Source organism: Danio aesculapii, chromosome 1 (assembly GCF_903798145.1).
Source record: "Danio aesculapii chromosome 1, fDanAes4.1, whole genome shotgun sequence".
Taxonomy (NCBI): Eukaryota; Metazoa; Chordata; class Actinopteri; order Cypriniformes; family Danionidae; genus Danio; species Danio aesculapii.
In genome coordinates, this window is record NC_079435.1 from 46,812,463 (window position 1) to 46,835,661 (window position 23,199).

A 23,199-nucleotide genomic window follows, 5' to 3' on the forward strand; every position below is an offset into this window, starting at 1 on the left:
CTATGGTCATGAACTGTGGGTCATGACTGAAAGAACGAGATTGAGATTACCAGTGGCTGAAATGAGTTTCTTTTGCAGGGTGCACCCTCAGAGATAGGGTGAGGAGATCTGTCAACTTGGAGGAGCTCAGAGTAGAGCCACTGCTCCTTCCCACAGAAAGAAGCCAGTTGAGATGGCTCGGCATCTGTTTTGAATGCCTCTGATGCCTTTGGAGGCTTGTCCCACTGAGAGGAGGCCCCGGGGAAGACCCAATATGCTGAAGGAACTCTCTCGGCTGCTGGGAACACCTTGAGAGACCCCGGAGTAAGTTTTCATGCTTTCAGTCATGACTGTTTAACAGACTATATATTCCTATATAGTTTGCCTTGGTAGTATTCTTTTCAATACCTTATAAAAAATAAAGATTGGTGGGAGCCGGTGTTTAAGGACAACATAAAAAAAAGCTTAACAATAATGTGTAAGTGTTTAAAATAAGTGTTTATACTAGTATAGATTACCAATGAAAAGTATGATGGTAAACATATGGTAACATAGTAAATTAGGCATGGGCCAGTATAAGATTCTGACGGTATGATAACCTTGGATAAAAATATCACGATTTCATGTTATTACAGTATTGTGATCATTGCTCTAAAATGTATTCTTTTTTTAAAGTCTGGGTAAAAAACTCAAACTTTTTCCCCTTTGAAAACAATATATTCTATTTTTTTTTAACAATTTATGATATTTTCGAGCAGTAAACATGTCAGGCTATATAATTCAAATTCATTATTGACTTCTGCTGTCTTCATTTGTTTCAAAAACACAGATTTCTTTACAATTTAAAACAGCATCTTTGGATATTTTTTCTGCTGGAGATACTGTTGTCCTAAAAAACAAACAAAAAAAAAGTAAATAATTTTTTTTTACATATAGCTTAGGAATGGTATTACAGAAAATTTCGGCGGTTTTAAAACCTTGACTTTTTAAACCGCGGTATACCTTGAAAACGGTTATCGTCCCATGCCTATAAATGATAGTGTAATTACTATAGTAAAAGTGTATACAATATTTACATTTTGTTAATAAATTCTACAGCTCTACATATAATTATTAGTACCAAATATAAAAAATATAAATATAAAACTGTAGCATGCTTTAGTGTATCTTACAGTAAACTTAGTACAGTGTTAGATAATTTGTTTATATTGAGCGGTTTTACCACAGCATCTGAAATATACAAAAGCAGACCAGTTCAAGTACTTTACTACAGTGTTGTTCAAAAACACTATTATATTTACTAAAATTTGATCTAAGTATCCATCGAATTAACTGGAATGTGTCTCGTTTTTTTCAGTTTTAATTCATAGCATAGTCTAGACTCGAGTAGGCTACTAAAACTATAAACATATGGAGCACTGTTTTACAGCAAAAAAAAAAAAAAGATTTCTCATCGCTTCGTTGACATCTAGTGGCTGTCCACCAGGTCTAACATTAAGCATGACGTTCCTTCACTGGACATTTTTCATTTTATCATTAAGAATGACCGTATTTATGATTAATTTATTGTATTATAAGCTTACCCGTTAATCTTCCGCCAAAGCAAGACTGATGTGTTTCATCAAATGACTGTATAAAATGGTTTCGTCACGCGAATCCAAATAAGTGCGATGACAATCCTTTTAGAAATGCAGCGCACCCCTCGACTTGCATCCAATCAGACAGCAGATCCAGTTGATTGACATTTGAATAATCCAATCGACGCTCCGTTTTCTAGAGGTATGGTGGGCTTTAACAACTGCGATTCCTTAGTGGGGCTCTGGTTTCACATGGTGGTTGTGTGTGGACAGGAACGAAACCTTTTAAACTTATTTAATGTTATTGTACTACACTGTATGTTGCTTATCTGAAGACCGTCTGTTGATTCACCTACAAAAGTAAGTTACATTCAGCTTTTCTTAATTTTGAGAGATAAATAAATACTTCAGACCAGTTATTTTCTAAGGTCTATTAAAACATGCTGTATGGAAGTAACTGTCACATACAAAATGAATAAAAGTACTTCATACAATACTCAGACTAAAATTTGTTTTAGATGTAATCGATTTTAAATATGCCTGTTAAAACCAGAAGGTGGTTATTTATATAGATGGATTAAAATGTGTTAGAAAGCGACCTTGCATAATTTATCCAGATCGAGAATACAGAGAATATCATATTTAATTAACTTATTGTAATATTATTATTGTAAGGGTCAAATTTGTGCATATAGTTCATATAATATATATCATTTAGTTGTCTGGATCAAATGTACAAATTATTTTATATACATAGCAAGCAAATACAAGGTGTCTAGAATAAAACTTCAAATTATAAAGAAAGAATCTTTAATTGTTAAATAATTTAACAAATAATTAAATGATTCTTCTTTTAAATATGCCTGACAATATTTGTCTTTTGTCACTGATCTAAAAATAATACAAAAAATGTATGGCACTCTTTATTTATGGCTCGGTAAACACAAACGCACACAAATTCGTGTGGGGAAAGTAAGTATTCAACACATTTTTTTCCTGAGAATAATATTTCTAAATGAGCTGTTGACATGGAATTGAACCAGATTTTGGAAAAAAAGAAAAAAAAAAGAAAAGAAAACAAAACAAACAATAAAATAAAACAAATAAAAAAAATCTGAAAAATGGTTATGTGTATTAACAATGAAATGACACAAGGAGAAACTACTGAAACAAATGTAATACTTTAGGCTTTTTTGGTGATGGCAGCTTAAAGACACATCTCATATGGAGAATGAAGTCATTCATTGCTCAGGTGTGGGTGTTTCCGCAGACTTTAACAGAGTGTAAAAATCTTAATGTTTCAGTGGGTCTCATCTATCAAATCTGATCTTTAATGTGTATTTTCTATTAGTTCAAGTCAGGTGATTGGCTTGGCCATTCTACAACTTGACTGTCTTACTCTGAAAGCATTTGAGAATTCCCTAGGCTGTGTTTTGGATTGTTGTCTTGCTGAAATGTTCACCCTGATCTTCATCATCCTGTAGATGTTGGACTGAAGCAGATATTACTTTACACTGACAAAGAGCCGAGGGTTGCTGAATAACTACTGAGAGATTTCATCTGCTGTCTGGGCTTTCACTGCCTTTCTACACATCCCTTTCTTCATGTGTTCAATAATTTTTCCCCGCATCGTTTCATTTTATTACACATAATTTGTAAACTAATTAGATTTGTTGTCTTTGCATATGTGGATTTCTTTGGCTGTTACCAACATCTGGGAAAATTTTCAAGTCAACAGCCCCTTTAGAAATATGTTTTCTGAGAAAAATGGTGACGTGTTCAATACTTATTTTCCCCGCTGTATGCTAAGAAGTTAAGATGTTAATCAATTGTTTCAGAGTACATGTAAGAAATGAAGCGATGAAAAACTCTGTTATGGTGTTTGTTGCCTTTTAGGAAACATGGATCTTAATGCTAACCCGCCATCATCTCCTGAGATATCCAAGGAGAAAAGTGCAATCCACAAACGCCTCAACCCACCCGTTCCAGCCACCAAATCCATTCCAGGCACAGAGACGGCCGGTCCTCCGCTCTCCAAATCTGGCAGCCAAGAAAAACCATCCCAATCCAGCCCTTCTTCAACTCTGGATACTAAATTAAAACACACCAGTGTTAAAACCTCAAAATTTCCAGCTGAACCAACATCTGAGAAACAACCAACCCCTGCATCATCACACAACTCCAAACCTGCTCCATCTATGCAAGCACCAACATCATCAAAAACAACACAGCCAATATTATCTTCGCCAAATGAACCATCCACACCAAGCATTACCATTTCTGCAGACCCACCCCCACCTACAGCTCCTCCTGAGGGCTTATCGTCCACCACCAAAACACCTGCATCCGACTCTGGTAAACTCCCCCGCCAGCGGAGCTTTTTGGCTGTAGCACAAAAGGTGATGATGCAGGAGAAAATAAGAAAGGCTGAGGAACAGGCCCAAGCTGAAGAGTGTGGTGAGTGAAGATTCTGCATGTTGATGAATGCATTTTATTATTTGTAATGAAGGACAATCCGCTGACTCTTCATTATATTAATCCGTTAAAGACATAGTTTACCCCCCAATTAATCACATCCAAGATAAAAGTTTCTATTTATATAATGCATATGTATGTATGTTTATATATGTATCAACACGCATACATTGTAAATAAAATACAAACATATACTAAAGAAATAAATGTACACATATATTTATATATAACTTGACTATATTTAAATATGTAGTCATGCATGTATTTATATGCACAAAAATATACACATACGCACAAATATATATTGAAAATATGAATTTTTAATTGCGATTAATTATTTTACAGCACTAACATTTACGTACACTCAAGCGCTTTCAATCCTTTATGGGTTTCTTTATTATGTTGACTACGAAAGAAGAGATTTTGAAGAAAGCTGAAAACCGGTAACCATTGATCTCCATATAGGAAAAACGAATTCTTTGGAAGTCAATGTTTATTCAGCATTTTTCAAAATATCTTTTTTTGTGTTCAACAGAAAAAAAGTCAAAAAAGGTTAGAATAAAAAAATGAAGGGTGAGTAAATGATGACAGAATTGACAGTTTTACAACTATTTCCAATTAGTTCACCTAAAAATTTAAATGTTTTTATCAATGTCTCAACCTCATGTGGTTCTAAACCTGTGTGAGTTCATTCCTCTGTTGGACCAAAAAGAAGGTATTTTGAAGAATGTTGGATGCGAATACAGAGAGTAGTATAAAATATACAATTGAAGTCAATGGCTACCAGATTGCAACATTCTTCAAAATATCTTATTTTGTGTTTAACAGAGGACAAAAAGTCAAACAGCTTTAGAATAAAAAATGAAGGGTGAGTAAACGATGACATTGACAGTTTTGAACTATTTATTTAATACATTTTCAAATCTTAAAGTGATAGATCACCCCCCCAAAAATGTTCTTATCACTTTCTCAACCTCATGTGGTTCTAAACCTGTGTGAGTTTATTCCTCTGTTGAACCAAAAAAAAGGTATTTTGAAGAATGTATGATGCAGCCATTAAAGTGGGAAAAAAATCATACAATGGAAGTCCAACATTTTTAAAAATATCTTCGTTTGTGTTCAACACAAGAACAAAGTCTAAACAAGAACAAATCTAAACAATAGGTTTAGAACAAAAATGAAGGGTGAGTACATGATGACAGAATTTTCAGTTTTGGTTGAACTATTTATTTAATACATTTTAAAAACTTAGTGATAGTTTAACCAAATATGTAAATGTACTTATCACTTTCTCAACCTCATGTGGTTCTAAACCTGTATGAGTTTATTCCTCTGTTGAACCAAAAATAAGGTATTTTGAAGAATGTTGGATGCAGCCACTGACAGTAGGAAAAATAGATACCATGGAATACAATGGCTACCAGATTCCAACATTCTTCAAAATATCTTCTTTTGTGTTCAACAGAAGAAAAAGTCAAACAGGTTTAGAACAAAAAAAGTAAATGATGACAGAATTTAGTTTTTAACTATTTATTTATTACATTTTAAAATTGTAAAGTGATAGTTCACGCAAAAATGTAAATGTACTTATCACTTTCTCAACCTCATGTGATTCTAAACCTGTATGAGTTTATTCCTCTGTTGAACCAAACCAAAAAGAAGTTATTTTGAAGAATGTTGGATGCAGCCACTGACAGTAGGAAAATAAATATACAATGGAAGTCAACGGCTACCAGATTTCAACATTCTTCAAAATATCTTCTTTTGTATTTTACAGAGGGAAAAAAGTAAACAGGTTTAGAACAAATGATGGGTGAGTAAATAATGATAGAGTTTTGCAGTTTTGGCTGAACTATTTATTTAATACATTTTAAAACCTTAAAGTGACAGTTCAGGCAAAAATGAAAGGATCGTTTTGTCAACCTCAGATCTAAACTTGCATGAGTTCCTTTTCTCTGTTGAATCGAAAAGAAGATATTTTGAAGAATGTTGGATGCCATCATTGACATCCATAGTAGGGGGGGAAAATACTATGGAGTCAGTGGCTACCAGAGGCCAACATTCTTCAAAACATCTTCTTTTGTTTTTAATATAAAAAACCTGCATATACATTTGGAACAAGTGACACGAAGTAAGTAAATAATGAGTAAATTTTTTTTGGGGGGGGTGAACTATCCCTTTAAGGACAATTTACTGATGGCTCATTATACTATTCCCAGAGTTTTCCATTTTATTTCACTTTTTGGAAATAATTTAGATACTACGTCAAAAATAAAGCATCTTCAATGTTTTTGATAGTTTCCCATTATCTTTACAGACACTCTGTACAATATGTATTGCACTGAAGAAGTGCTCATGTGAATGAGGGTCACCAGTGAGACATTCTGGTGCTGGTGGCAGATGCTGGAGTGTGCTTGCTTTATTTTCACCAAGAACATAAAGACTATTTTTATCACCAACTAATGGGCTTCTGAGGACACGTCCGCACTAGGACATCTGTGCTCAAAAAATAGATTCCCATCTCATTTCAAAATCAGAGGGATACATTTATTTACTCGTGGTCTGGTTTTGCTTTTCTAGTTTGTTTGTGTCAGATGGTAATGGATATGTCAACCCACAATTTGGATTCATTTTATTGATGGCATGGATTAAGTCTTAGACAAAAAATCAAATAATACAAGCCAGTTGGTAGAAAAGTAGACATAAATAATTCACTGCAAATGTTTTCAAGCATTACTTTAATAAGATTTAATCCACGATTTATTTGTCTTAAGTAGAACTTTATATTATTTTTAGCTAAAACTCCAGCCTGATCTCACGAGAAAACGTAAGTATTTTACGTTTTGACAGTTTAGTGGCTAATTCGTATGAATTCGTACGAGTTCAGTCGTTTGAAATTGTACGATTTTAAAAGGAGGCGTGGCACCTAACCCCACCCCTAAACCCAACCGTCATTGGCGGATGAGCAAATCGTACTAAATTGAACGAATTAGATCGTACGAATTAGCTACTAAATCAAAATGTTACGAATTGCCGTGAGATTGTGTTGAAAACTCTAGTCCTCACTGATTCATAAAATGTAAGTTCACAAATCTCTCATTTAAATTAATATTTTCTATAGGAAGCTATGCAATAGTACATTTGTTCATATGCATTAGATTCGTCAGCACTGAAGCCAAATCTGGAGCTTATCTAGCAAAATAACTTACGATAACTGCAAAATTAGTACACTCAAATTCATTTGTTATAGAAAAATATAAATCAGAAAAATTGAAAAAGAGCAGAACTCAAGAAAATAAAACATTTATGAATTTTTGTTGTTTGTCATTTCTTTTCCCAATATTTCGCATGAATTTAAATGCATTACCTTTCTATTTTTAAAGTTGTTCGGTGACTAAAATATTATTTTAATAAATATATCTGTTTAATAAATCTGTTTTGTTCAAATGGACCAAAATATATGGCCTATATTCACTGAGAATTGAATAAAAATATTCATTTTCAAAATAAATTGTACTCATTTATGTTGAGCACTTTACAAACTTAATACATGCACACAGTGTCAACTCATTTTTGACAATTTGGTAAGGCTGTACGATAATAATGTTGTAAATAATGCTAATTTTCTATCACAGAATGATCATTTTAGTTCATAAGGCTTCAATATATTGTCAGAAGCCACAAAACGCTTTAGTTTTGCTTAAATATATTTTTTCTTTTGAAGTATTGGTAGATATTGCACTTATTTTTTTTCATTTTCAGTTAAAAGTCCTGAAAAAATGTAAAATGGTACCAGTGGTGTGAAGTAACAAATTACAAATACTTAAGTTATACTCAAAAAAGGTTTACTTTTACTTGAAGACATTTTCAGTGCTGTATCTATGTTTACTCCACTATTTTCCTTCACCCTGCAGTAACTGCTTTATTATTCTTTTCTCTAGATTTGTTGTCTATGGTGATTGGCTAAAGTAGAAAAATCAGTCTTGTCATTCCCATCCAATCAAATTCCATCATACAGAACAACCTCACTACACAAAAAAATCATTACACGCAATGTCAAAGAGACTGTTTAGACTGCACGTCACTGATTAGAAGATGACGGATGCTTACTGTAGGCTGATCGAAATGGCCAAATGGCCTTATACAATATACAATAAAATGCACTACAGAATGTTACATTTTCACATACACACGCACAAACGCACACAAACAAACAAATTGCATGTACATGCATCAACCTTTCACAGTGTAATACTCACTGCTTTTGAGTACTTTTAAAAGGGCTACTTTTTACTCATATTTTGAGTAATATTTACAATACTTTTGCAATACATTTTGGGGTAAGTAATGGTACATTTACTTGAGTATGATTTTTCAATACTTTTTTACTGTATGTTACTAGAAGTTCTATGTTAAGCTGCTTTGACAATCTACAGTTGAAGTCAGAATTATTAGCCCCCCTGTTTATTTTTTCCCCACAATTTCTGTTTAACAGAGAGAAGATTTTTTTCAGCATATTTCTAAACATAATAGTTTTAATAACTCATCTCTAATAACTGATTTATTTTATCTTTACCATGATGACAGTAAATAATTTACTTGATATTTTTCAAGACTCTTCTATACAGCTTAAAGTGACATTTAAAGGCTTAACTAGGTTATTTACGCTAAATAGGCAGGTTAGGATAATTAGGCAAGTTATTGTATAACGATGGTTTGTTCTGTAGACTATCGAAGAAAAAAAATTTGCTTAAAGGGGCTAAATAATTTTGACCTTAAAATGGCTTTTAAAAAATTTAAAACTGCTTTTATCCAAGCCGAAATAAAACAAATGAGACTTTCTCCAGAAGAAAAAATATTATCAGACATACTGTGAAAATTTCCTTGCTCTGTTAAACATCATTTGGGAAATATTTACAAAAAGAAAAAAAATCAATAAGGGGCTAATAATTCTGACGTCAACTGTATATTGATGAGCTGAATTGAATTACTGAAAAAAGTCAACTGTATATCAAATGGCCTGACGGTGACTAAATTAACTGCAAATGTTTATATTTGAGTGAACTTTAAGACTTCAGTAGGTTTAATATTGTGTGAAAATAGTGTTTATTTCATTGCAAATCTGTTTCCTAGATGATATGGATGACAATCTGCCTTTTGAAGAGCTCCTAGAAAAAGCTGAAGCAGGAGACCCTAGAGCACAGAGTAGAGTGAGTACACGAGGATCCTAGCTTAACTAATGTGAAAATGTGAAAGTTATCATAACGTTTATGAATTGGTTTATTATGAAAAAATATGTTGCATTTAATCAAAGACCAACCCTATCCAGAAAATGTTTCCCTTTTCCTTCAGAGATCTTGAATTAAACTAAAAAACAAACACATAGGATGAGTTAAATAATGGTGGAAATATCATTATCAACTAATTCATTTACAGTTTTTTTATGATTGTTTAAGCACAATTTGAAATTAAGGCTCATTTTGTCAAAACACTACACACAATTCATACATCCACACACACAAACAGCAGAACACATCAGATCTTTTGCAAAATGAAACACTTCATTCAAAAAAAACTTTACAACAGTATAACAAAACAAAATTCTAACACCGTACAAGAACACACACACTTCATTCAATATAAATCTGTTTGCTTCATTTACACACTGCAGTAATCAATCTTACAGTTTTTTATGATTGCTAACACACTAAAATTAAACTTTTCACACAATTAGCAAAACCGTACACTCAAGGAGCAAATCACAAGGCTAGATCTGCACAACTGTAAGCACATTGTCAGCTTCACACTCTTTGCAAAGCATTACACACAGTGATATGCAAATCACTAAACACACTTGGACGCTTTTGACACGAAATGTAGAATTTCCTTGCAATTTTGTAGCAAAGGCCTTCAAATGAACACACACAATCTCACGGCAATTCGTAACTTTTTGATTTAGTGGCTAATTCGTATGAATTCGTACAATCTAATTCATATATTTTTGTACGATTTGCTCATCCCCCAATGATGGATGGGTTTAGGGGGTGGGGTTAGGTGCCACGCCTTTTTTTTAATCGTACAATTTCGTATGACTGAATTCGTACGAATTAGCCACTAAACTGACAAAACGTAAAATATTTACATTTTCTCGTGAGATAAACGTAAATATGGTTAAACACAGGTGTGGCTGTGCATTTAGTGTGTTTGCATATCACTGTGTGTAATGTTTTGCAAAAAGTGTGAAGCTGACAATGTGCTTACAGTTGTGCTAGCCTTGTGTTTTGCTCCTTGAGTGTACGATTTTGCTAATTGCCAGAAAAAGCTTAATTTTAGCATGTAAGCAATCCTAAAAAGCTGTAAACTTTCTTCTGTAAAATTTGCATCTACTATGGAAATTCCTGCAGAGTCACGCACTTTAAAGCTTGACATAGACTCAATTTTAATGAAACGTTTTTCACAAATAAAACAGTAAAATGAATGCAAGTAAAAATGGAGTATGAGTAGATCCAACCCACATAGCAAAATATCTCTGGCCCAGCTCTGGCCCACACAATCAGCTTTTGCCTGGCCCACATGCCGCAGTGAATTACAGTGCATGACTGGACCAAATCTGTGCTTCCAGACAAGAGCCAAACATGGACCAAATCTAGGCCAAGTCTTAGCCAAGTTAATAACCCATAACTGAGCCTGAACTGGGCCAGATATGTTGGTGTGTCACGACTGCAATAAAAATTGATACCCATGAATCATTGCACTTTAGGCGTGCTATGGGCGTGCCTTTCCTCGAAGCGACTTGATAGGTAGAATTTTTTTTTTTTATTTGAAAAAAATACAAATGTGTTTTTTATGGGTCAAGATAGACCAGACTCACATGGCCCATATATCAATTATTAACATCGGGGCCAAATACTACATTTTACATCTGACCCAAGTATTGTGTGCTGCCTTAAAGACGGTGACACCTCTGCCAAACCAGGCCCATGTTTGGCTCACATGCTGTATGCCACTGCCGGATGAATGCCTGCTGTGCCAGATTTATGCCAAATCTTGGCCAGAATTCTTTGCTACCTGGGAAGTTAGTCAAACTCAAATATGAAAAAATATATTAAAGGCCGGTATTTATTAATATTGTTAACCTACTTCCTAAAACTCATCGAGACCTGTTTATATAACCCTATTTTCCATTGAGTTTATAATGCAGCATGTTTTAGAGATTTTACTATTGTTGTGATGTTTACAAAAGCACTGTTTTACATTTTAAGGTGACAAAAATAATTATGTCTATATCACTTTATAGCAATTTTTTCACCTTATGGCTTTGGTAAATCCTGACAGAGGCTAACTAGTAAATTTTGCTTTGTGCATCTTGAACCATTGCTGATTTTGATAGTAATAAATGCTATTAGATGCTATGTAAAGTTCTTCTCTAATGACCTTTATAACGTACACAAGTGTCTAATGTTATGATTTTAAACAATCTACAGTGTATTTTGAGGTACAGATTCAATTCTCTAGTGTTTCTGTCTCAGTAGTTGACATGTCCTTTCTAGCATGGTCATGAGTGTGTCTATTTTCAGCGTCTGGAAGATGAGCCCGGCCTCAATATAACTCATACACATTCTCACACATACACACACAGTCAGAGCAAACGTGTCTGCATATACAGACCGCTGACATGCATACTGCAAACGCATACATTGTAACATAAGTCTTAACTGTTCTTTTGACTACAGCACCATTACCTTGTGTCATTCACATTTGCTTAGATAAGAGCAAGACATCAGTGCATATAGCATTATGGGAGAAAATCTAAGGGATCAGCCAAATATTTGACAGCACATTTCAGTTTCTGTTAATGATTTTGCATCTGTGAAGGTGTTGGTAAAGTCACACTGTAAACATCTTGGTGAGGTTTGATAATCAGGGTTTAGTGTTTAAGCTAAGATTAGATAGGGTTAGGTGATACTCAGTCTGGCTTTGAGCCTCTGGGATATTGGATCAGTTATTATTGTTAATCAAAATGACATGGGGGTGATGGGTAATGTAGTCAATTCTGCAACGTTACTGTATGGGCAAATTACACTTTAAATAAAAGATAAACAAAACACATAACAAAACACATAAATAAAACAGCATTTCTCAACCCCGGTCCTCACGCCCCATGGCTCTGCACATTTTCTGTTTGCCTTTTTTTTAAAACTTCAGACGTTTGTTCTAATTTGACCATATGTGCACTGCAAAGTTGACTTCATAGGATATCCCTCCATGATTTCAGTTTGAAGAGAGCATACGTTTCTTTCAAATGACATTTTAATGTGTGATATGTGAATTTATATAGCATTTATTTATAGAGGTACTGTATGTTATGTTAGACTTCTTGCTTGTCTAACTTAAAAGACACTGCAGGTAATAGCGTTATGCAAATCCATAAATGAACATTCTAATGTGAAATAAAGTTTTCTTGTGCTCTGGTAGAGAGCAATGAAGGAGAAGGGAGTAGAGATGCACACTGTTTAAGGACCTGCTAATCAGAAAACCTTTATGAATGGAGCTCAAATACACTACCTTATACACTACCTGACAAAAGTCTCATCCAAGTTTTAGGAACAACCAATAATAACTTGACTTCTAGTTGATCATTTGATATCAGAAGTGGCTTATATGAAAGGCTTCTAGATTACTCTTATTTTACCAAAATAAAATATGATCATGCTTTGATTTTTTATTATTTAATTGGGACAGTAAGGTCTGACTTTGCTTAGACAAAAGTCTTGTCACTTAACAGAAATAATGTACAGTATAGAATATAAAGTCATGGTCCAGTGGAAAAAGAATTAATATTGTGCATGACTCCCATGAGCTTGGAGGACTGCATCCATACATCTCTGCAATGACCTAATTAACTTATTAAGTAAGTCATCTGGAATGGCAAAGAAAGCGTTCTTGCAGGACTCCCAGAGTTCATTCAGATTCTTTGGATTCGCCTTCAATGTGGAGGCTGAAGTATGAGAAGCAGCGCTATCGTGCTGAAGAATTTGCTCTCTCCTGTGGTTTGTAATGTAATGGGCAGCACAAATGTCTTTATACCTCAGGCTGTTGATGTTGCCATCCACTCTGCAGATCTCTTGCATGCCCCCACACAGAATGTAACCCCAAACCATGATTTTTCCTTCGCCAAACTTGACTGATTTCTATGAGAATCTTAGGTCCATGCGGGTTCCAATAGGTCTTCTGCAGTATTTTTGATGATTGGGATGCAGTTCAACAGATGATTCACCGGAAAAATCTACCTTCTGCCACTTTACTAACTGTTTAACTAGAAGTCAAGTTATTTTTTGTTGCTTTTACAACTGGGATAGACGACAAGACTTTTGTCAGGTAGTGTATATATAGAGCTGGTTATCTAAATTAGGAGTGTTTAAATTAGAGAGGCATGAGAAATATGCAGATCAGTGGCATGTGAGGACCAGGATTGAGAAATCATGAAATAAAAGAAAGAAATTGATTTTCCAATTACCTGGTACTGTATTGACCTGGCTGACCTGGCCTGGCTGACTTTCTTCTTTCTGTTGGGACATGTTATCAAAAATTCTGAGATGTTTCTAACAAAAAGCACTGAATACATAACAAACAAGTATATTAATGTATATTATGGAATCTGTTTGCTTTAGCTTGGTAAATACTACATTAAAATGATTTTATATTATATTATTAATGCATTATCTATGTGCTTTAGCTTGGCAAATACTACCTTAAACTGGCAGAAGAAAAAGACTCAGAGAAAAATAATCTTACAGCTGTTGAATGGTTGATGAAGGCAGCAAAACAAGGCCGGAGGGATGCAGCCAAACTACTTCAGAAATGCTGGATTCAAAAGAAAGGTAAGGGGAAATCTGAGAATGTCTTAGATCATAGGTGATCTAAGACAAACACAGCTGATCCAAATAATTGAGTTGTTCAAAAGACTCATGAACATCTTCATTAGTTGCATCAGCCGAGTTTGATCAGGGTTGGAGAAAAACTGTGCAGAGCTGCGGCACTCCAGGAACTGAGTTTGAGACCTATGTCTTAGATACATGTCTTAGAGCAGTGTTTCCCAACACTGTTCCTAAAGGCACACCAACAGTACACACTTTTTAATCTCTCCCTTATCAAACACACCTAAATCAACTCATCAGAACATTAGAAGAGACTGTTGGTGTGCCTTCAGGAACAGGGTTGGGAAACACTGTCTTGGAGGATTTTTTGTTGGAATGGTAATTAATACGTTGTTGGTAATAATCACAAATGGATGCGTTTCTTGTTCTCTACTGACAGGCATCACAGCAGAGAATGCACAGGAGGTGAGATGTCTGTCTTCAGAAAGTAAGTTTGAGCAGGCGGTGAGGAGAGCAGCCATGACCATGTATTGGAAACTCAATCCTGACAGAAAGAAGAAGGTAGCCATGTCTGAGATGCTGGAGAATGTCAGCCAGGTCAATACTGTGCCAGGTATAATTGGCAAATCCATTTCTTTCGTTTATTTAAAGGGGTCCTTGGTCCTTTTTGCTTTCAACTTCATGTAGTGCATAATCTTCCACAAAGTTCAGTCCAAAGGATCAGTAACCACTACTGCTGAAATCCCTCAAAAATCTTGATTTGTGTCCTGAGTTTTCATAAATGTCACAATATTCCAAATTTAAATAATACTTGCCCAAGGTGCAAAACGCATGTAATTTTTTTTGTTTATTTTTGCCTGTTTAACGAAGACTCAACCTGTAAAGGCACTTTCCTCGTGTGGACAGGGGCTAGGAACAGCAGCTTAATGTGCATTTAAAGAGTTACACATGAAAACAGCATGGTATATGAATAATCAGTCAAATATTTTGAGCTGGGATATTATGACCCCTTTACCAGTAGTGTTTTTTTAAAATGACATTTTGACCAAATGTTGAATTTTGACATGGTTTTGTACCTACATTTTGTTTCATATTATTAATCACTTCGTCCTAATAGGCGAAGCTTCTGTGTGTGGTGTAGTGCCCAGCATTCAAACTCAGAGGAAAATCTTGGAGACAATGGTGTCTAATGAATGTAAGTCTACATATATTTGTACGGTACATGCAAATCTTTTTTGTTGTAATCAACAGATGAGCATACTTAAGGTTTGTTCAACCTGATCCTGTTACTCTTTTTAACTTTGTTTTAAATTTTGAAGATGAAATTTGCCTGGGATATTGTGCATTCCCACCACCACTAGTGAGGGTATCAAAGGCGTCTGAAGATATTCATTTTCAATGTGAACAAATGTCCTGACATTTTTTTATACCTGTCAGATTATGCTACAACACTATTTTTGAATGGTTTTAAGGTAAGGGTTAGGGTTTGGTAAGCATATTTTGTTTGATGGGTATATTGTGTCATCACATATTGGGTCTTTTTGAATGGGAGTTAGACAAATCTAACAAAGTAGGACAAATCAACCGAACACTGATGGCAAGCTCTGGACAAATTATGATAGCATGGCTTGTCTTGGGCATGTGAGCGTCGAGGAGAACTGAATCAGGTCAACTTTATAGTAATAATGAGCTATGATGTGCTTAGGCTGCTACCAATCAGAATGCAGAATGTCCACAGAAAGCAATTCTATAATCTTTGTTTCTGACCACAATAGAACATTCTCACTGACGTTGGCGTGAATGCACAGATACTTCTAACTCATAACAACTAATCATTTACAGCTAGCTCTAAATATGTGGACGTGGAAGATTTTGTGGAGATGACAAAAAAGTTCACAGAAGGCATTTCACGTACTCCCACAATGAGCCCCTCGGGTGTATATGTAAATGAAGAGGAGGAGACATTACACAAAAATGATGTAGCCAGATTTGATAAGGTGAGGTGCTACACTGTAAAAAAACATTCAAAGTGTTAAAACAAAGATCCTATGTCTTGCTTGCGTTATCCTGATATTTTGTATATCTGTACAGTTTTTTCTTGAAAAATCTGCATTTGAACATAATGAAACTAAAAGGAACTCAGAGCCATTTGACAGTATTTTTATTTTTGCGTTAACCATGAGTTTCTGTGTAATTTAATTGGCTAAGAGCAGGTGCCAAGTCACAGCTTATGCCGAGTTGAGACTGCACGATTTTAGGCCCGATTTTGACTTTTTGACTCCGACAAGTTTTGAGAAATCGCGACAAATGCCTGAAATCACAGGCAAATCCATGCTTGTTCACACAAGTAACAATTACACAGTGTGAACTATCAAAGATGCAATCTGAGAAAATTGCAGATAAGTCACTGACACCCATAAGATATCTAGCAAGTAAAATATCTGGACCTGTCCACTGTTCAAAATCATGCCGTGTAAAATATATCATTTGTGATTACCTGCAGCCAATGAGAGAGCAGCATCCAGGCCAGCAGGAAATTGAGAAATGAGTTACGAAGGTATACACCACAATATCAACAAGTATGGCTTTGGTTCAGAAAAAGGCTTTTTTGGTCTATTTGGACAAAAGAATACCTAGTGGAACTTTGGCAGGAGAACCCGTGTCTGATTGACGTGTCATCTGAGCAATACCACAACCGGGTTGAAAAAGAAAAGAGACAAATCGCTAATTGCTAATAGTTTGGTTGCGAGACATCAAGTTGTTGACGATTATTCCTTTTGTAAAGTCATACAGTGTGAAACCCCCTGTCGCCGATACATCTTGCACTGTGAACACAGCAGCGACAGAATGCTACCCCAGATAGTCATGCAGTGTGAAAACATCTGTGACACAACTACTTTGAAAACCGTGCACTCTGAACTTGACATTACTGTACTTGGTAATAAACCTAATTAAAATCTTAAATGAGACCATAATGGTTCCAATTGAGCTGCAAGACTTTAAAGTTCTGCTATTTTCAAACAGGAAAAAAGCGAAATGACTCCTGTTACTCATAAGCGCCAACGAAAGTCTAGCTGGGGAATGAGAAGCAGTGGGTTGATGCTGACTACCAGACGAAGTGATGCTATGAGGAGAGCTCTGGACATAAAAGCCCACTTTTTGGTGAAAAACAAATAAGCAAAATTGATTAGAAATTATTGATTTTCACAATCATCATTAGTTTATTCAAGTTTTGCTTAAGACAGACCACACAGTTTAAATGTTTTTCCTCTCACTTTAGGGTCTGCAATATCCTCTTCATGCCATTATTGATATGAAGGAACATTTAATTGACTGGGCGTCTCGTGCTGGTGTCCAGTGGCTGAGCACCATTATCCCGACACAACACGTCAATGCCCTTATCTTCTTTTTCATCATCTCCAATCTCACCATTGATTTGTTTGCCTTCGCCATCCCGCTCCTCATCTTCTACCTGTCCTTTATTTCCATGGCCATCTGCACCCTGAGAGTCTTCCAGAGCAGCAAAGGTTGGGAGAACTTCCGTGCCTTCACCGCTCTCCTCACACACTTTGAGCCCAGCCTGGATGTAGAGCAAGCGGAGAACAACTTTGGCTGGAACAACCTGGAGCAGTACCTCTACTTCATGATATCGGTATTCTTTGTGATCTTCACATTCCCAGTTGCAGATAAAGGCTGGATCCCATGTTCAGAACTGTCCACCGTGGCCGTTTTCTTCACAGCATTGAGCTACATGAGCCTGAGTCCATCTGCGGCAGCTTACGCACGAAAGGCACTCTTCATTGAGGTGGCTTCATCTCTGTGTGCATTGACCAGCAGGTTGCCAAAGGACATGGTGACAGCCAGGATGCTGGGACAAATTTTCACAACCATCCCTCTGGGAGAATCATTGGTGCTGGAGCTCAGTGTGCCCTGTGTGCTCTACATCTACCTTTTTTATTTGTTTTTCAGGTAAGGGCTTTCACGTACACATATTTAAACCTATGTATTAAATCTTGGAATGCTTGAAAGCTGATTGGTTAGTCAAGTCATTCTACAAGTGATTGAGACTACAATGCCAAGATTAGAAGTGTGTTATTTAGCACTTACATGAATGTCATGATTGGCAGAAAACGGTCAAACTACTTGCTCTAATAATATAATTACAAAATCAAGCAGCATGACAAGCTGTTATAGCTAAAAATGGAAGTGAATGAGACCAGAAGTCTCGAGCCAATATGGTTCCAATGGTTGTGACTGTTTTTACGTGAAGAATAAGTTCAATACTAAAAAGTGTATATCAACAGTTTGCCAAAAAAAGAATGAAGAAGCAAGAATTAGCATGTTGGTACTAAAGATTCCCATGTAGTTGGCAAGAATGAATATGTTCATTACATTAATGAACTTGTTTAAGCATAGATTTGCAAGTTTTTGCCATGAACTAGCAAGAATTAGCATGTTACTATTAGTTTTATAACATGAATTAGCATGTTTGTTGTATGAATTAGTATTCTGATAGATTCTAGGTGCTAGTTATAGTGAATGAGACCAGAAGTCTCGAGCCAATAAGGTTCCAATGGATGTGCCTGCTCTTACGTGAAGAATAAGGTCAAGACTAAAAAGTATATATCAACAGTTTTGCCAAAAAAAACAAAACATGGCATTGATGTAGTAGATCAATATTACAACTAATATGAATTAGCATGTGTTGATACTAGCATGTTTCTAGTATGAATTACAATGTATCTAGTGTGTTTCAAGCAAGAATTAGCATGTTGGAACTAAAAATGTCTGTGCTGTTAGCAAGAATGATCATGTTCATAACATGAGTTAACTTGTTTTGAGCATATATTTGCAAGTTTTTGCCATTAACTAGCAAGAATTAGCATGTTTTATCAGTTTTATAACATGAATTAATATGTTTCTTGCATGAACTAGCATTCTGATAGATATTCTAGATCCTAGTTATAGTGAATGAGACCAAAATGATTGTGCCTGCTCTTACATAAAGAATAAGGTCAATACTAAAAAATGTTTAGCAACAGTTTTGGCAAAAAAACATGGCATTGACGTAGTAGATCAGTATTACAACTAATATGAATTAGCATGTGTTGATACTAGCATATTTCTAGTATGAATTACTGTGTATCTAGTGTGTTTCAAGCAAGAATTAGCATGTTTGTACTAAAGATTTCCATTCTGATAGTAAGAAAGACCATGTTCATTACATGAATTAACTTGTTTTGAGCATAGATCTACATGTTTTTGCCATGAACTAGCAAGAATTAGCATGTTTTATCAGTTTTAGAACATGAATTAGCATGTTTCTTGCATGAATTTGCATTTTGCTAGATTCTAGGTTTTGCTAGTTATAGGTATATACAATAGATGAAGGCCTTGAATTGGGTGGTTAAATGCTAAGAGTGATTTACTGTTTGAAAGTTTTGACCCCCAGACTTTCTGTAGTTTCAGCTATTTAAAAAAATATTTTTATGTCTGATTAGGCTGATCTACATCTAAGTTTTAAAGTTTTGAGGTCTCTGGAAAAGAAAAAGCTTAGGACTTAAGTATGCTGGCGTAATCTACCTAATAATATCTTCTAGGATCTGTGCCTTTTACGTATTTTAGTATTATATATTTTGATACTGATGTTTAAATATCATGACCAAACCTTACTGTACCTCTTTTTTTTTGCTGTTCATAGTATGGCACGCATGAGGGGCTTCAGAGGGACATATTGTTTCCTGGTGCCGTACCTGGTCTGCTTTGTCTGGTGCGAGTTCTCCGTGGTTCTGCTTTGGAACTCCACCACCATTGGCCTGATCCGCACTTGTGTCGCCTACTTCCTCTTCCTGTTTGCCCTTCCAGTCTTAATCATGGGTCTGATAGCATTGCTACTGATTCAGCTGGTTAAGTGGTTCCTGGAGTTAGAGTTAACCAAGATGCTGGTGACCCTGGCAGTGTGTGCTGTTCCCGTGACACTGCGGCTCTGGACTCGATTTAGCCTCTCCATTTTGAACGTCTTCCGCTCCATCACCCACCGAGGCCCAGTCAAACTGATCCTCCTGTGCATAACTTCAGTGATTTTACTCTGCGGTGTCTATGTTTATAATGCTGAAGGCCTTAAGGTTTATAACTCCACACTCACCTGGGAGGAATATGGCACACTGTGTGGCCCGCAAGCCTGGAAAGAACGAGGAATGGCTCAGACGCAGCTCTCCTGCAGCCACCTGGAAGGCCACCGCGTCACCTGGACAGGAATATTCCGTCATGTTCGTGTAGCGGTGAAGGAAAATGGAGCTCAGTCTGTTATAAACATGCTACCGGTGTTTATGGGCGACTGGTTGCGTTGTCTCTACGGTGAAGTTTATCCGAAGTGTGAACCACAAAACAATACGTTTCCGATTGTGAATGTTACTCAAGTCACCATAGGACCTGTCAACACAACAATATTGATCCTAAGGCAGGAAGAGGAAGAGTTATGTCGTATAAAAGCTTATGCTAAACACCAATGCCATGTTAAACGTTTCGACAGTTACCGTTTTGAGGTGACAGTCGGCATGCTGGTGGATGGGGTCACGAGAGTGGACAATCCGGCAGGTGACATCCTCCTAATGGCAAGTCATGAGTTCAGACAAGTGCTGCTGAATCTCAACCCAGGCAGCATGGTGGAATTCAGCACAAAACTAGAGGGAAAGTTGGGTAGCAAACTACCTGCGTTTGAATTGAAAGCCATACACTGTCTGAACTGCAGCTCGAATCTGGTGCCTGAGGGACGACAGGTCAAAATTGAGCGCAACTGGAGGAAGAGCATGCTTAAAGCCATTAAATTTGCATTTGACTTCTTCTTTGCTCCTTTCCTTTGTGCTAGGATCAATGTGTAAAGAAGAAGTATAATCACTGTGGCTGCGTCTGACATTGCATCAAACTATGCGAGAAGTACCCGGATGACCTATTCATCAATAGGAGTGGAGCCACACCACTGACATGGGTAGGTCAAGTGATCATGACAAAATGGCGGATGTAGTACGTCCGAGTTCCATTCATACTGTATAGAACATACTTTTCTAACGGTCAAGTAGTAAATTCAAAGTCAAATGCAGTACCTACTGAGTAGTAGGCAATTTCGGACGCAGCCAGTGAAAGTGTTTGGAGTTCCTTATATTCAAAGTGGGATTAAAGGAATAGTTTATCCAAAAATGAAAATTCTGTCATCATTTACTCATTCTCCCACTTGTTCCAAACCAGTTTGAGTCTAATTTTTGTTAAGATATTTAAAAATTTTTGGTTGAACATTACCTTTAATTCTATATAGTAATGATAACAACTCCAGTCACAATTTGCACATTTAACCGGCAACATTTGGCTTTTATTATCACTTTTTTCAATGTAAATTTAACATTTGTTTGCTAACTAAAGATCATACACTCACTGGCCACTTTATTAGGTACTAGTACCGAGTTGGTCCCTCTTTTGCCTTCATAACTGCCTTAATTCTTCATGGCAAAGATTCAACAAGGTACTAGAAATATTCCTGAGATTTTGGTCCATATTGACATGATATTGTAGCATCACACAGTTGCTAATAGATCTCTCGTTCCACCACATCCCAAATGTGCTCTATTGGATTGAGTTCTGGTGACTGTGGCCATTTGAGTACAGTGAACTCATTGTCATGTTCAAGGTTATTTGAGTTACTGTTGCCTTCCTTTCAGCTTGAACCAGTCTGGCCATTCTCTTCTGATCTTTGGCACCAACAAGGCATTTGCGTCCACAGAACTGCTGCTCACTGAATATTTTCTCTTTTTCTGACAATTCTCCGTAAACCCTAGAAATGGTTGTGCATATAAATCCCAGTAGATCAGTAGTTTCTGAAATACTCAGACCAGCCCATCTGGTACCAACAACCATGCCCCGTTCAAATTACCTTTCTTTCCCATCCTGATGCTGACTGCAGATCGTCTTGACCATGTTTACATGCCTAAATGCATTGAGATTCTGCCATGTGATTGGCTGATTAGAAATTTGCATTAAGGAGCAGTTGAACAGTATAATAAAGTGGCCGGTCAGTGTCTATTATTATTGTTGAGGCATTAAGAAAATGGATTTTATGTTTGGCAATTTTTTTATATTAGTTTGATGATACCCCTTTTCTGAAATACTTGATTGGTTACTGATGCAAACATGAATATTATATGAATCATTAGTTACACTACAGGTCAAAGGATTGAAATAATTAAGATCTCTTATGCTCACAAGTCTATTATGCTCCTCAAAGCAACCTTTATTGAATTAAAACAGTATATATATATATATATATATATATATATATATATATATATATATATATATATATATATATATATATATATATATATATATATATATATAAAATGCAATTTATACTGCTGTGATGGAAAAGTTGATATTTCTGCAGTGATTTTCTCAAATGATTCTTCGGGAATCATTATTCTAATATGCTTATCATTAGTGTGCATGTTTCTGTTTTATGCCATGCTTTTTATTATTGTACAAATGTTATTGGCATATTACAGTTCTATTCTAATGTATACTATAAAACACTTTAATGTAAACCATTTGTTAATGTAATAGCTCACCCAAAATATGTTCACATAGCATTTTCTGCTTTTAAAATGAAGCGTAATAGTATCCAACTTAAGCAAGACGTGGAACAAGACATCTATAATTTAATAGCAAAGTGTGCAAAACAAATGTTATGTGTGAACAGGTTGCTATATGTTTTGGTCTTGTATGCATACATTTTAATTGACATTTCTTGGTAAGTAATATCTCTAATTTTCTCCATGCTTTATATCTTAAACCACCAGTTCTGAGAAAAAGAAACCACATGGTGTCTGACCTTTTTCTTTTTCTCCACCACAAAACTTCAGAAATTCAGTCAGATTTATTATTATTTACCATTACGATACAAGTGTAATGGATCTTTAGTCACATTTGTTGGGGTTTGTTTCTAACTGATTTTGTTTTTGCCATGAATATGAATGCATGAAATATTTTTGTTCAGTATTTAGAATATCCATCCAATGAATTCTGTAAACACTTGCCTCATATATTGCTTGGTAACTTTTACATTTTGTTTAATGTGCACATAACTACGTCACACTCTGATGATGTCTGTTCTGTCTGTTTTGAGGAAAAACTATCTTCACACAGATGTTTTCCTTAAAGGTCTTATGACAAAACGTTTACAACATTTTTAGTGATTTTTCTTTCATTTAGCTGGAAATTTTAAAAAATTAATTAAAGTGCCT

The 23,199-nt window shown here is 35.6% G+C and overlaps 1 protein-coding gene across 1 annotated transcript; it reads left to right on the forward strand.

Moving 5' to 3' along the window:
• The first annotated feature begins 1,803 nt into the window (after positions 1-1,803).
• On the forward strand, positions 1,804-22,199 carry wfs1a (Wolfram syndrome 1a (wolframin)). The gene is made up of 10 exons (XM_056461317.1): positions 1,804-1,916; positions 3,453-4,013; positions 9,165-9,241; positions 13,768-13,912; positions 14,349-14,522; positions 15,027-15,104; positions 15,752-15,906; positions 16,934-17,071; positions 17,190-17,878; positions 19,611-22,199. The coding sequence occupies exons 2-10, from the start codon at positions 3,458-3,460 to the stop codon at positions 20,788-20,790; spliced, it is 3,192 nt and encodes a 1,063-aa protein (XP_056317292.1). The 5' UTR covers positions 1,804-1,916; positions 3,453-3,457; the 3' UTR covers positions 20,791-22,199.
• Positions 22,200-23,199: the final 1,000 nt, after the last annotated feature.